Source organism: Anopheles arabiensis, chromosome 2, assembly GCF_016920715.1.
Source record: "Anopheles arabiensis isolate DONGOLA chromosome 2, AaraD3, whole genome shotgun sequence".
Taxonomy (NCBI): Eukaryota; Metazoa; Arthropoda; class Insecta; order Diptera; family Culicidae; genus Anopheles; species Anopheles arabiensis.
This window is the reverse complement of record NC_053517.1, coordinates 1,321,803-1,337,510: the sequence shown is the minus strand read 5'-3', so window position 1 is coordinate 1,337,510 and position 15,708 is coordinate 1,321,803. Positions and strand designations below refer to the sequence as shown.

General features: G+C 47.4%; 1 protein-coding gene across 8 annotated transcripts in view; it reads left to right on the top strand.

Moving 5' to 3' along the window:
* Positions 1–15,708, top strand: part of LOC120893765 — a 135,595-nt gene that overhangs the window by 114,999 nt on the left and 4,888 nt on the right. For 6 of the 8 annotated variants that reach the window (XM_040295857.1, XM_040295851.1, XM_040295854.1 and 3 more), the window contains one exon: positions 1,565–1,645. The exons of the other annotated variants lie outside the window; for them this stretch is intronic. In XM_040295857.1, the coding sequence (XP_040151791.1) occupies positions 1,565–1,645 (81 nt within the window). The remainder of the gene's footprint in view (positions 1–1,564; positions 1,646–15,708) is intronic. 8 annotated transcript variants of the gene reach the window in all.

Genomic DNA, 15,708 nt, shown 5'->3' with positions numbered 1-15,708 from the left:
GCAACAACGACCGAAAAAAGAACGCCCGACCAGGCGGAAATGCACGTCCCAATGGCGAGCAACACCCAGAGGGCATAGTGAAACCCGACCCCAGCGAAAGGTCAAGGATAAAAGGAAGCCTTGCGTTGAAGTATCAAAGTTTGGGTGACCTTTTCCGCTTGACTCTGGGCTTCTGGGGTTCCCTCCAAACGCTACCACGTATCGGTTGGCCGTACTGCGCCATGCTCTGATCCCAATATTTCCGGACGGTTCTACGCGACTAGTTGGAAAGATTTTTGGTTTCTCAGCACCAGCACGGCGCCGACTAGAGGTGGTGGATGGTGAACCACTGGGGGGAGAATGAAGATGTTTCAGCACAATGGATTTTCAACCAAAAACCCTCACAAAGTGGACGGCATTGGAAAATGTATTCTTTTTTTATTGTGGGTGCCACGGTCCGTGGGGAAATCGGACGTTTATAATCAACTTCGGGTGGAGCTGCAAGAGAGGCGGTGGGTAGAATAGACACAGAAGGGAAACGCTGCTTGCTAGAATGTATCTTGGGCGATGGCCATTGATCTCGAGTCTAGCAAACAACAATAAAGATCGTTTGTCATTCAATTTATTACATGTTTATTAAGCTTATACGCAATCAGTCAAGCATTCATTGGAGCGCATGGCCGTTGGATGGTTGCGTAGAAGTGGTAGCTAGAGCAAGAAGCAGAACCATGACGGGAATGAGTGATTTTCCGACCTTAAATTCTTCACCATCGACCGTCGTCGGTCTGTACTGTTTACGGAAACATTTTGGTAATATAAGTAAGCAAAACTAGGCGTCTTCTTTCCTGTTTGTCTAAGCAAACAGATAATATATTAGCCTCTATGCGTGTGTGTGTGGGTCTGCCACACCACAGTCACCAGCCCATCCGACACCTTCCAAATAACACATAAATCTGCAGCAAAACAATGTTTTGTCAACTCGGTCGTGCAAAGCTTCGGGGTGCGAACCTTGCCGCTAGAAATAAATCTTGCTCCTCTCGAAATCTGGGGCCGTCTGGTTTTAGGCCAGACCCACCACCCACCCCAAAAATCCATTAAAAGCTCGATTTCTTCCCTTTCCCAGCAAGCCATTCAACCTCCCTCCCCCTCCCCCTTGATCACACCTTGACAGGATTTTATGTTCTCAAACCTTTCTTATTTCATTTCATTTCACCTTCTCCCGCATGGTCTCGCTGGCCACTCTTGCACTGCCCCGTTCTTCCCCCTGCTGCTGTTTTATTTTATTCCATTTGCTACTACGTGATCATGCCCGCTTGCCCCTTTCCTCGCTGGCCGGCTCAGGCACTGCTCAGGGTGGGTTGCTGCTGCTCCTACTGCTCCACGGACAAAAGTTCCGACAAAACAAGCAATTTTTCATCTGATCCTGCTGCTTGCGTTTTTATTCATTTTTACCCATCCAAACCTTTCCTTCCCTCCTGCAACCGTTCTCATGCTCACTCTCTCGCTCACTCACTCACTCACTCTCTCTCTCTGTCTTTTTTCTCTTTATCTGTCTTTTTTTCTTTTTCACCCGCATGCCGAACAGATGAACGAGAGTTTGCCCAAGATTTCTCCAAGTATGGTCCAAACACTGGAGGAAAGCACTTTATCGGTGCCATTGGACTAGGTAATGGATCATATTTTTTCAGCTTCAGCTTTCCTATCCCATTCCCCTCCCCCCACACACATACACACACACACACACACACACATATAGTCAGAAGAGAGTCCTTCTTTTATTCCACCCACACCCCTCTTCAGTTCCCGAGCCAAAATAACGTAGTACGGTTAGTTTTACCTTTACCGCTAAAACCATGCTCAACAATACCACATTATATATCTTCAAGCAAATGCTGTTTTTAATACCGTAAGCAAACAGTGAGCGAGAGGAAGGGTGTACCGAAGGGCTTTGACTTTATCCCTTCCCTTGCGGGCTCGGTGAAGGTTAAAGTTCAGAGTACCTAGAGCATTATTTTAACGCTCAGCTCCCGACCAAGGATTAGCTCGAATGCATTAACAACGTGCACATTGTTTTTCCCCGAGAGCGTGTTTTTTATACCATTTATCAGCAAAACCCCTAACAATCATTTGGTGGTTGGGTCAGAGAGAGAGAGAGAGATTCATACTTGGAATGAACAAAGCCAGTGGCTCCATGTGGATTTAATTCATTTCAAAGCTAAGCCAACCGAATAAAGGAATCCAACGCCGACAGAGGCTGCACACGGGTTTACCTTTCACAAATCATCGGTTTAAAAATAGCATCACAGGAAACTCGGTCCCGCCCAAAGACCTAATATGACTTTGCCTTCCTGCCTGCGTCCGTGTCCGCATCAACGTCTCTTTGGCCAATAACAAAAAAAAAACACGTTTACTTCAATAAAACTGTTCCCAGAAATCGTTCAGCGACAAAAAGGGAAAGATTCGCTTTTTATTTGCTTCATTTCAGGGATCGTCCAGTGCAAACAGACAAAAAAAAAACCAGCCAGCTCCAGCTCCTTAATGTAATTTCCCTAATAAAGAGCATCTTTCACGGGGTGTAGTTTTGCATGGAAAATGGGAAATTCCTTCGTGCAATATTTGCGATCCTTTTCCGGATGCGAGCCTCCTCTTCGGACATCCTTCTCTTATTCTGGTGCCATTGCCTTTAAAAAAACATTAAACCAGCCGACCATATTGAGGGCCATTTGTACAGCGAAACATCCTTATTATGCTGGCACGCCGGAAGGAAATGAAAATCGAAGACGAACGAGGCGACGCGCGCCAATTCCCGATAAATGTGTTCCAACGTGCCGTCAACAGTGAGGGTTTTGTCGTTTCCGCCCAGCAATCGCGGACTACAAATGATATTCTTTTTTCTTTTCTTTCTTCCTGGTCTTGCAGGGACATTGCAATGGAAGAGGGTTCCTTTTTGTTGCAAGAAATTTAATTACGATACAAAGTGGGCTATTTCTCACGAATCCGGTGGTATTTCTTCCCCGGCACGTCCCCGGCCATAGATGTCACATTTTTAAGTGCCATAAAATGTGCTTCAATTGCTACAAATTGTTTGCAGATGGTATTAATTTCCCCACTGCCTGTGCAGTTTGGCGGCGAGCGACGTAACTGGCATGTCACTGTCGGCTACGCCTCAGTCAGTCGGGCACACTGGCTCTCCGTCCTCGTTAGAGTAGATTTTCTGCACACACTTTCGAACGTCACTGTACACATACGCCATTGTCTTTGCACATAATCATAATAAGAATGGAGCCGTTCATCCCCCCATCGGCTATGATGACTTTCGGAAGGCTGAAAAAACATTACCCACACACACACACACGCATTGTCACTCGTATGATTCGATCATTTTGTCACTTTTCATTCGTGCTGTGGGTTCTTTTTAAACGCCCCCAGCGTTTCTCCAAACGTCGGATTGAGGCGAAAGACCACACAGCACAGCATCGCCTTATCTGAGGCGCCATTTATTTTCATTAGTCATTTGTGCTGTTTATCCTTTAGCCTAAGCCGCTGCACGTTCTAGCCAGCAACTTGATATCCGCCCATGCTGCCACCTAGTTCTCCGGAACTCATCTCTCACCCACCGCCCGACACTTTGAAAGTGTCGTTTGCTTTGTCGTTGTCATTTAATTTTCCCGAAGCAAACACGACACATCACCTTTTCCCTGCCGAAGGCGTCGGCGTGTGCCATCGCATCCACGGCGTCCGCTTTCGTGCCGGATTTGGAGTTTGGAGATGGATTTTCCTAAGCGTTAACTGTTTTTCAAGTCACACTCATTTAGCATCACATGTGGCGTGACGATGCAGCCTGTATGTGTGTGTGTGTGAATCCAACGAACGGAAACCGAAACCACACCAAGCGGTAAGCACTTCGAGGAATGTATGCTCCGGCGCCTCCATGTGCTCGAACCATGACTTTCTTGGGGGTTTTGATGTTATGTGAAACGCGAGAACGTATCCAAAGCGTTCGTTTTCGGTTTCTTCCCAAGCAACCGTGTGTTCTCGGTGTTTCTTTCATTTCGACGACGTGTGAGCTAGGCTCTGCTTTCTCGACCCACCACGCTGCCGCAGGTAACTGATCCGTACATTGTGGTCACGCTAGCCGGACGGTGTTTGAGCAGCGCAGAGCGAACTCTTCATTTACTTACTATGTTCTGGAGAATGCCACCGAAGCGATCGTTCCATCTGCTTTCTGGCACTCGTTCAAGGTTCGATTTTGCCCTGGCTCATGACACCGAACCATTCTGTCGTTGTGGATGCCTCCCTGTCATCAACGGTGTCCGGGCGGCCCTTGTAAGCGGACTCGCCCGCTGACGGCAAGAATATGGGACGGTATTGTAAATGGAACACGACAACCAGCGAAATCCTTAATCGGTAACATCGTCTTACATTGTCACACACACACACACACACACTCCGCCACACTGTAACAGCAAACACACTCGCTCATGTTTTCATGCCGGTCGACTATCGCCCACAAAGTTCCTTGCAATCGCGTACGCTACGCTATCTGCTGTTTTCGAAGGAAGGAAAACGCCTAACCTGGCACTCGGGGGGGAGGCACAGAGGAAAGGTTTACATTTCGGTTTGCGCAGTAATCGTGCGGCAGTTGTTGACAAAAAGTGTGAAAACTCCACATCACCAATAAGCTGCAAAGCCCGACCGCGAAAGATAGTAAAGCGAGAGCGGGGGAACGTTTTAAAATTAAAGCCAACCTTATCAACGTGCGCCCAAATTGAGGATTACCGAATGATTTGAAGCCTCTATCTCTCGGGCTTGGGAAGTGTGCGGCTCCGGCGGATGGCTGTAATAGAACCATTTCAAAGTAAATTGGATTGGATCTTCGATTTCAGCAAACAGTAATAGGGTAAATGATGGTGAGTCATAGACGATAACGTAGGAAAAGACATTTTGGTTAGATTACTGTAAACGTAAAAAGTGAAACATAGTAGAAAGACCTTTCAAGCATACATTTTGGAACTAAAAAGCCAAATCTTAGTGAATGTATTCAAATATTTAATCGCCAATCTTCAATCTTTCTCTGGCAATCTTATCTGAAAAAGAATGCATGATCTAATAGAGATGTGAACACAATACCCACAACGTAGCGCTCGAAGAGTATGTCGCTGTGGTCAAAAGATCCTGGCAAGATTTAATGGCCAAGATACACAGAAAACGAACACGCAACGCACTACACAAAGCTCTAAGCTGACTTTGCCAAGTTGGAAACGATTTGTTCCTAAGAGAAGGCAATTTTCCATCTTCTTTATCGTGTAAACTATTTCCCAAACTAATTTGAATTCATAAAAACTTCTTCCATCAAAAGCACAGCCCGAAAAGCTTGTGCTCCCGCTCGCCTTCACCGCCACCGTCGAATGATTCATTTGAATGCAGTATCATTTTTCATACTCATGAATGTAATTCTTCACAATCATTTGCTGCACTATTTTTCACCCCCACCCGCAGGGCTACGGTACCGAGTCCACGCGTCACCCGGGTGCATCTCTGCCCTCTACCCTCGAGCACAATCGCGATGCGAAAGCCAAACGAGTTACAAATTTGCCCTTTCCGTGCAAGCACACAACAGTTTTGCACAAATAAACTTCAACCGAAATCCCACAACTACCCAACTGACAGCAACAATAACGCCCATAATTCATCCGCGCGACGAGGAGACGACTCTGGCCACAAATGCAACACAACCCGCCCGGTCCGTGGTCACCCCCGGTGGGGCGGGCGGGGAAAAAAACAAGCACAGGGGGGAACAACGGTGCGGCAGGATAGGAAAATGGTTTAATAATAAAAAAGTGCTCCACGTCAAACCGGTAAACAGTGCAAAAGAAAAGTCTTTCCTATTTGCTTGGCTTCTACAAGCAACCCCCTACACATACACATACAAACAGACACAATACAGGATTGGGAATGGTTTTCAATTTTTGAATTGTATCGCTTCCATTACCGAGACTCTATTGCCGTTGCAGAACGTGGAGACTCTTCGGGCAAACTGTACGGAGGAAATGGCAGGGAGAAAAATCATGATTTAAAACCCCTTTTTGTGTGGGCCACCGAATGAAGAGCGCCGAGCCCGGATAACGGAAGCTACGTAATCTTTAACTGCCACAATGACTTTTTGACGTGCCGACATTGCTGCGTAGGACACCGAGCGCACGGGACTTAGCCGGGCGTACACAAGTTGAGCACAAGTTTATCTATTATGCAAATGCTCGATGCTCGATAGTGCGCAACAGAGCCGTGCATGTGTGTGTGTGTGTGCTTGTGCGCCATGTGAGGTTCACGAAAACTTCATCTGACGGTACGAAACGGAACAGTTTTTACCCGCAGTCGCATGTTGTTTTTCCAACAGCCATTTCCTAAAACATCTCCGTTTCAAAACTCATCGCAGCCTGCCGACTTCCAGCGACGTCTCGCCCCTCCGCTACCCTCCACAGGGATCGAATAGTGTGACAAAACTTGGGTGCTAGATTACGCGACAGACCGGTGCGCGGGGAAAGGGCTAAATTCTTCTCGCCGTTGTAAGAATATTAGATGCCAACCACCGACCGACCGCCCGACCGACCGACCGACCGAAACTAAAACATGAACAAACAAATATCCTCCCGCCCGTCAACGGACAAAAAATCGGCCCCCGTTCCGAACAACAGGCGACATAATCCGTGCTGCAGTGTGCAATAAATCATTTCCTTTATGTGAGGATCCTAGTCAACTTCCGGGTGCCGGGTGGGTAGGTTTTTTTTCTTTGTTTGCTCCGTTCGCTGTATTGTTGGTGGTCTTGTTGGCCAAATCCCACACGGTGGTGTGGCTCGTTTTTGGAGGCAAAGGAACCCCGAGCCGGTTCCGCTTTTCTTGCAAACTGCTGCTGCTGATGCTGCTGATGCTGCCAGTACTGTTAGATGTGCTGTTATCTGTTGAATTACACTATCTATCTGTCGTGTGTTTTGAGCTCGAGCTCTCGGGCTCTGACAGCAAACGAGGGCCCAGCGTAACGCGTCTGTAACATGGCACACATACACTTACCAGCGTCTCGGGTTCTGCACGGCCGGCTTAAGTATACATTTATATTGCAACCAAACACATGCGCGACACATGAAAACCGGAACCGAACGTTTCCAATTTTGCCTCGTGGACTCGCGGGCGCGAGGGCGGAAAGAAATGGAAGGATTGATGCGACCACAACTGCGAGCATTACGAGTGTCGTACATGCAGAACGCAATTACTTAAACGTCAAAACAATGGCGAATGATAAATAAGCGTCTTTTCATGTGCATAAATATGTTGCTGTTTTCTGCTGGGTGGGGGAGGGCTTTCGAGTTGCACCCACTCTTCCTCCAACGCACACTGGTCGTTGGGGCCGTCACCGAGACTCGTCATTCTCGTCATCGTCATCATCATCATCGTCGTCGTCATATGCGCGGGAATGAATGAGACGACAGCAGAACACGATCTCCACCGGGAAACGATCATAAATTTGAATAAATAATCCTCCGCCCGGTGCTGCGATGGGGTGTTTTCGTTTGGCAATCCAAAGCGGAAGCAGCGCGCATTCATCTTCCGAGGAAGTGGTTGTCCCATCGCTCGCCCCTTCGCTAATCCTCTGTGTGTCACCGCGTGTAGCACTAACTAGTTTCCATTGCCCGCGAGCCGCGGAACGCGTTCCGGAGTGAATGAGTTTGTCGCCAACATCAAAGCAGCGGTGCCGGAAGCAACGCTGGCCGTCGTTTTGTAGCGATCTGGTACGGCTGATGAGATCCCAATTAGGTGAAATTTACCTTGCTAATGGAGGATTTATGCAGAACGCGCAGGACTTGGGGCATTAATGCAACGCGCGTGTGCGTGTGCCAAAGCAAAGCGCTTGTTAAGATCGTTTTGACTAATATGTGTGTACTTCATTTACCCATTCGCATTCGCGCACTATTCTCAAGTGCAAGAGAGAAAGAGAGAGAGAGAGGAAGGGAAAGAGAATGAATAGAAAGCAAGGATTAATGCTGATCCGCCCGATTCGTCTCTTGTACGCTCACGGATGCACGCTCCGTTGCCATGGTGACTCCCCGCTAAGTGCAACCATTCGAGATTCATTACTGATCCGCATCATTGCACTCAATTTAATGCTCTTAAACCCTTTCCACCCCGGGAACGCTTTCCCCATTCAGCCGACTGATGGCTGATTTACGTGACTCCTGTTGGACTTAATCGTGCACAAACACACACGTACAGGTGGACGGTAAGCTAGATATCTATCGGGAAAACGGGGGATATTTTGCTCGTAATTTGAGAGGATTCTTGTCCGCGAACGCTACCAATCCGTGCACTCGTTTTCCTCCAATAAATTGTTTAATACCACGTACCTCACTCCTCTTTACTTCTGCTTCGCTTCCCATTTTCCCCATGTAGAGTCCACGCGGTGGTAGTTGTAGTTAATAACAGCCCAGTTTAATTGAACACTGCACGCTTAATCCGACCAGCCATGGGAAAAACGCAACACGGACACATTACGGATGCGATCGAAAAAGGTAGCTTTCCCCCCCTGCTGAACACTCACCCCGCTCGATGCCAATAACTTATCATCACCAGTGGACAACACTGGCGCGGAACAAAACCGTGGGATTTCCGTGCGACATGGCCCGCTGTCGACTTTATGCTCGATGGCACAACCACGGCACACGAACACACACTCACACAAAAAACGCACCAAGCGAGCTTTATTCAAATGTCCATCCACAGCCGCGCTCTCGACTGCATAAATCAATGGCCCCGCTAATCTCGAAGCATTCATTATTATTGACCATCATTTCTAATCTTTGCTGCCCGGGACGCCCGGGACCGGCTGGCTGAGCGTCATCAGTCGCCGGGCTTCAACCGGTGCGTGTATGTATGCACGTAGCGCCTCCGTCAGGTGAGGCGCATCAGTGTGAGAAAATCAGTGTGTGCGACGATCAGGGTAAAAAGTTTTTAAGCACTCCCTGCAGAGCAGAGCGCCAGCGTGCCGGTAATAGTAGCGCTGGGAATAAATTTGCATCTCCTGCGCACGACGGAACGCATTATAAATACATTACATCAAAAACACGGGCATCCTTTCCGGGCACCTCCGGGAGCTCCGGGTGCTGCGTTAACCTACCAGGATGAACTAACACGTGTAGTTGATTGTTTTTTGCATTTGCCCTTTACTTTGCTACGCAGCAGCGCTAGCTAGTTGGTTGGCTGGCTGACTGGCTGGCTGGTTGTGGGAAGCTGTGGGAAGCTTTGCAAGCAGCAACAAAGGAGGAGAGGCAAAAAAATGGTTCCAGTACAGCTAGCTAAACTATTTTTTGGTTTTCTCCCTCGCTGTTGTGTCCCGTACAGGCATACAAACACACACATACACACACATACAAACAGTAGGACCTATTCCCAAAACGGGTTCCCGACAGTAGCCGGGTGGTCGGGTTGAAATATAGCCCTGTTTCGGTACGAGAAAGTGATTTTTAATGGTATTATTTATGGACCGGTACGCTTTAAAATTTGCTTAAACAATTTATCAAACACCACTCCCACACAAACACACACACTCAACGAGGCTCCATGCTGCCCCCTTGGGGAAAGAGAACTTTGTCCCGTACATTACTACGCAAGTAGTGGGCCCTTCTGCAAACACGGAAGCTTCATTGCGCTTGCCCTGCGTTAGCCAATTTGTTTATATTCCATGCATATGCAAGCTCACACACACACACATCGGACCTTGCGCAACTACTTTATCCACTCCGAAAATTCCGGTAAGCCTATGGGTATGTGGGGTTCACCTTTATCAACGTTTTTCCCCCCGTTGGGGTTGTTGTTTCAATCCCTCCCCCGATGGTACAGTCCACAATGAACTTGATCGAGCCGACAGCACGAAGGCTGTATTATCTCGAAGCTGCAGAAAAACTGGACCCCAAACGATAGAGTTTCACCTCCCAAAACCCCCATACCAGTGTGAGTGGGGGGACAGTGTTTCCTGTAACAGAAAAAAATGGAAGTAAAATTTCGTTATGCCACATTCGAATACGCATAAAACCGTTCATCTCCCTCTCTCTCTCTCTCTCTATCCCGTTCGTATCAAAGCGAGTACAACCGATGCAGACTTCCTCGGTCGGTGAATCACCCCACACCAACACACACACACAAATGCAAATGCAAAGTCCCTCTCCCCCCTCATTTCGATCCGAATTGGCCGTTGTGCCGTGGGATCCAGTGCCTGGGTTGGGATAATTATAATGATATTATAAGCGTCCGTACGACCGAATCGAATAACTTTATTTTCCACCCATTTAACACTCGCCACCTCGCGTGTGGATGGCACTAGCGGGTGATGGTCGATTTTGCAGCATTTCGGGGGCATTCGGTTTTTTTCTACTCTTCTTTCGCTTAATTTAATGCAACCCGGCTAGGGAATTGGCTACTGGGCGTAACAAAAACAAGCAAACTCTCTTTAACTTCCATTTCCCTCTGGCGGGCTTGTGGGTGATTATTCTGTGTGGAATATCCTCCCCATCCGCCAGCCATTGACTGTGTGGGAAGAAAATGGCCCCCGATTACCCATTGTCTTCGGTGGAACATGTTTTCGGCAAGTGTTTTGCAATTGAATTATGGTGTCACTTCCGCTGCAGGTGCAAAAGTGACTTTCCATTTCGACCCTACCCCTAGAAGCGCAACCGTTATCATCGTACGGCGGGGAAGCTTTTTTCGCCCCTTTGTGGTGGTTCGTACGGAAAATAAAACCCCATTTGCTGCGCATGCAATGGCTGAAGGATTTGGGAGGATTAAGATAAAAAAAGAACCCCGAGCATTGATTTCAGAACGAATGGTGATCATTATCGTTCATCTAACGACTCGGAGCCGGTGAGCAGTAACGCCCTCGGTTGCGCTAAACGTACCACGAGCTCACATCCTTTGCACGATTTTGTGGCTGGACGCTGGAAAATATGACGCAATGACGCAAACAAGCTCGCAATCGAAAGCCCTACCCAAGCGTGTAGTATCGTGTTTGGGATTTCGGGGGATTAAATGCAACGTGAAAAGAACTTACAAAAAAATGCGGGCGATGCGATTTACATGCTCTAGCATTTTAGATACAATTTTCATCGCCCATTATCTCAGCGTTTGCGTAACGCGATTAAAAACACCCTTCGATTCGTTCTTTTGTGAAGTATGAAAGCCTTCATTTATGATCGATTTCAGACCTCTTTTTCGGACTGAATAAATGGAAAATTAGACAAGTGGTGCGCCCCGATTATGTTCTCACAAAACACTAGGACAACGACCTCAAAAGCAAACAAACTTAATCTTGTTCATCACGCTATCTCCAGTCTGTTATGTAGGTTAATTTGATACAATTTTCACACATTTTCACACACACACTAACACCCCTAAATTGCTAAACAAACACATAACAAAAAAGGGTAGGGAGCGCTGTCAAAAGGAAACCGACACAAAATTTGACAGATGACCGACATGACCGCTTGCCGGAACGTTGCGCGCTGGTCCCATTTTTTTGTGTGTGTGAGTGGAGAAACTTTCTTTATAATACAACAAGGGAAACAACAACTCATCGCGAGCGAGCAAAGGGTGGGTTCGGGCTTCGTACAAAAATAAACCCTCTCCTTTTCTGTTCTCTCTCCCTTCCCACACGGGGAGGTGGAACCTACCCACTCGCCAAATGCACTTTCAAGCGTACTCTCCAGCGGGGTGTTCATTTGTTGCAGCGTTGCATGTTTTCATTAAAATTCATTTTCAATTTATAATCATTAAAGTGCGCTTGCTACTTACCATGAGCGTGAGCAGCAGCAGGGAAGAAGAGCGTACGACCAGCTCCATCGCCCTTGTGTATGTGTGTGTGGTACGTAACATATACGCAGCCAACGCTGATAGCAGCCGCAGCTGATACGATCGTGAGAACTATGCACCGGGTAGGAAGTGTGAGCAAAAAAAAGGTAAAAACGGAAAAACAAGCGACACACCACCGAGTCGCACCGAACTGAAGCTGAATAAAATGAGGAGCGAACAACAACGACACACCATCGACCGTGCGTGTAGCTGTCGCGGAACCATCGAGACGCGCAGCTGGTGCGCCGGCGGGGGTTTGAAAAGCGACACGAGTGGCTTGATAAAAATTGAAATTGTCAATCGAGAAAGCAACATACCCTGCCGCACCCGTTTGCCAATGTTATGCACGCACGCATGCACACTGCACCTTAATGACACCACGCGGGCAAGCCACGGCTGACTCCTCCGTTGGCTGGCGAGGCGTCCGTGCAAGCGAATGAGCTTTTCAATAAATAACACTCTGCAGCCGACAGCACCCTTCCCGGTCCGTTTTCCCCCCGTGCCACACACGCTGGCGTGAGCGTTCGGTGCCGTACATTATTTCGAAAGCGAAGGCAAATCAGCAGTTCCACACAGCTAGACGGTAGAGTGGGAGCGGGTGCTGCAACAATCACGGACCGGCGGCGCGGAGGGTTGACATGCAAATTAAACTCAAATTAAAGTAGTATATCTCCCTCCCGAGCTCCCACCTCGCACGGTCCGTGACAGTATCCCCCTCTCTCACTCTCCCGGTTGCACGATGGAACTATCACTGTCGGTTCTAATTTATGCAGCGTGAAGTGATATTAACGATGGCGCGATAGCTAAAGAAAGGCACACCCCTAATTTTCCAACCCACCCCGGACAACAGGACGAACGGCCGGGCAGAATGAATGGTTAGGAGCGGGGCCATTTCAACACCAAGTGTGGCCGTTTACATGCACGCAAACCAGCATTTTCATTTCGTTTTTATATTGCTGTACGGTCGTTTTGTCTTTCCCTTTTCTTTTTTGCTCGTGTCTTGTCGATAGAATCGCGGTCGATTACGTGATGCTTTGGCGTCCCTTCTTTTGCATTCATTGCCGACCCCATAGGTCACCGGTTTGCCAAGCATTCTTGGCACGGGCTCGATTACTTGCCTCTGCAACGGCACCACGAACACGATAATGCAACCAACCAAGAAGCACTAAGAGAGGGAAGAATAAGAACTACACACACACACACACACTCTCTCCCCGCGAACGATCGATCGATCGTGTTCGACTTTGTACGAACTAGCCATTTCTTTCCTCATTTGTTCTCGGCCCAAACTCTCTCTCTCCGTGGCCCATTTGTGCTGCCCATTTGCGCGCTAAAGAAAAACTATCGAAAAACAATATAAAAAACTTTTGCTTCTCCGTGTGCTCCGACCCACCCAACTCACCATAGACAAATGGTGGTTTGTTTTCTTCAACCTTCTTTCCCACTCTTCCGTTCGTTCGTTCGGCCCACACGGAATGGGAACTTTTTTTTGTGTGTGCTGTTTTGTGGCAGTGATTTTGCTGGCGCGGGAGAAAACCCGCACACGCAAACCAAACCCGTCATGATAGAAGTTGGCAAAGGATTTATTTGTTTGCAAGACGTAAGCCGCAAGGAAATAATGAAGAAGAAGAATAAAAAAACACGCACCAAAAAGTAGGAAAAGCGTACAAACACACGCTCGCATACGCTTACACATACACATATATACACAGTCATACTTGCGGTCGGGTGGTGCTTTGACCATGCTCAGCTCTGCTGTTGTTGCTTCGGTGTTTATGTATGAGCTATGAATGCTAAAAACATAATGATACACTCCAGGAAGGGGCAGAGATCCCACTTCTTTCCACTGGACACTCGATGGCAAACGATACTCAGCAAACGACCGTCGGCAGCCGGAAGTGTGCTTTCAATTGAACGCTAAATAAAAGAATCATCCCGCCACCGAGGGGGAGGGAGCATTGTGGCACGAGTATAGAGAGTAAGTGAGTGGCAAGCATCAAGAGGGAAAAAGCACAGAAAACGGGCAACTAGAGTCCCTTGCCGACGATGGTCTTGTTTGAATGCGAAAGTCAGCAGTAAAATTGATGGTTTTGTGTACCTTTAATTTTTCACTATTATGCAAAACATTTCACCAGTCATACCTCATACTTATTGCAGGCATGCTACTTTGTTTTGCTTGTTAGACGGTTGGAACGAACGAGCTTTGCTCGCAGTACAGAGCACACTTTGACCTTTCGGAAGTGTACGGAGCTTTTCGGATGGCTTTTCTTCGTAGTGACAACATAGATAGAGTTGACATTGGGTTTATTTTTCGATAGCGTTGTGCATTCAAAAGATTAAATTTAAATAGTAAGTACGTCGAAAAAATTGAGGGAAAAAAATGAATGTTATTTGAGCATATCACTGAGGCGATCATTTTTCGTGGAGACGCCCAGTACTTCGCTTAAATGGAAGCTTTATGAACACGTTGTTGAAGAATGCTTGTATGGATCATTGAATTATTAGGAAAATTAATTATGAAAGCTTTGTTCCATGTTTGAGTGGCTGGTCATGGGCCAAATGAAAGAAATATTTACAAATAATTACAAAAACATTTTCACCAATTTTTTCATGGAGACGCCCAGTACTTCATCGTAAACATCGTTCACTCAAATTAATTGGTATGTAGTGACTTCTACCTATCGCTAACCACAATCTAATTCATTCCAGTTGTTCGACGAATTCGAGCAAATCCCTCCCAGTTTTGGTATCGCACATACTGCTGCAGCGTTTCGTTTTAATCCACTCGTGATTTATAAACCATCTTCCTCCCGCGTACACGGGCACGGTCGCGCATCGATTTCAATCCACCCATAAGCTTGCACAGTCCCTCCGTTCCTTCTACCTTCCATCGTTTGTCGGTACGCAAACGATGAAACCGAATCGATGTTGTGAAAGCAAAACTTAAACCATGCTGGGGCCCGGTCCCTCTCACGCAGTATCACCCCTGCATCATCCCCAAAGCTTGGAATAACTCCATTAAAACCATTCACAGTCGACTTTCTCAATCCACCAACAAACAACAACCATTGAGAAACGCTCCACAAATGTGTGTGAGTGTGTTTGTATGGCCGTTCTCCTTTTTTTTCTTGCTTTCATACCATTTTCAAAGAACAACCCGACCCTCGATTCAGTGCGGTTCGCGAAACAAAAACGTGGCTACGATGCAATTGTTCCACTCTGAACACACACACACACCCTCTCAGCCGCCTACCCGCAGCCGCTTTTAAACCCATTTATTGTTTGCGCTATCTCTACCAAACGACAATCGTAAATCATATATTAAAAGATATAAAAAGTGCAACCTCCAACCAGCCACAGCACCAGCCAGCCAGCCATTCCGGTGCGCTCGAATAAAAGCTCATAATCTGGCAAACCGAACATGGAACTGGTTCGCATGGAGCACGTTCGCATATTCGCTTACTCGTACGATTTTCTCCTCCTCCTCCTCCTCCTCCTTACCTGCTTCTGTACCTTCTTCTCCTCATTCACCAGCCTAGGGAAAGGATGTTTAATGTTCAGGTTCGGCTCCCTTCTTCCCTCAATGCTCCCCCACGAGACTCGTACTCCGTCGCTAACGTTATTATATTTGCTCCATTTTATTTCCACCCTCCGAACGACCGTACGACCAAGATCATTGATCGCGCATTGGTACAAGCGACCAGATCTTTATCCCGTTATACTTTCCTGCTTACTACACTCACACACACATACATACACACACACACACACACACACACACACACACACACACACACACACACACACACACACACACACACAAACACACGAATTTACGCC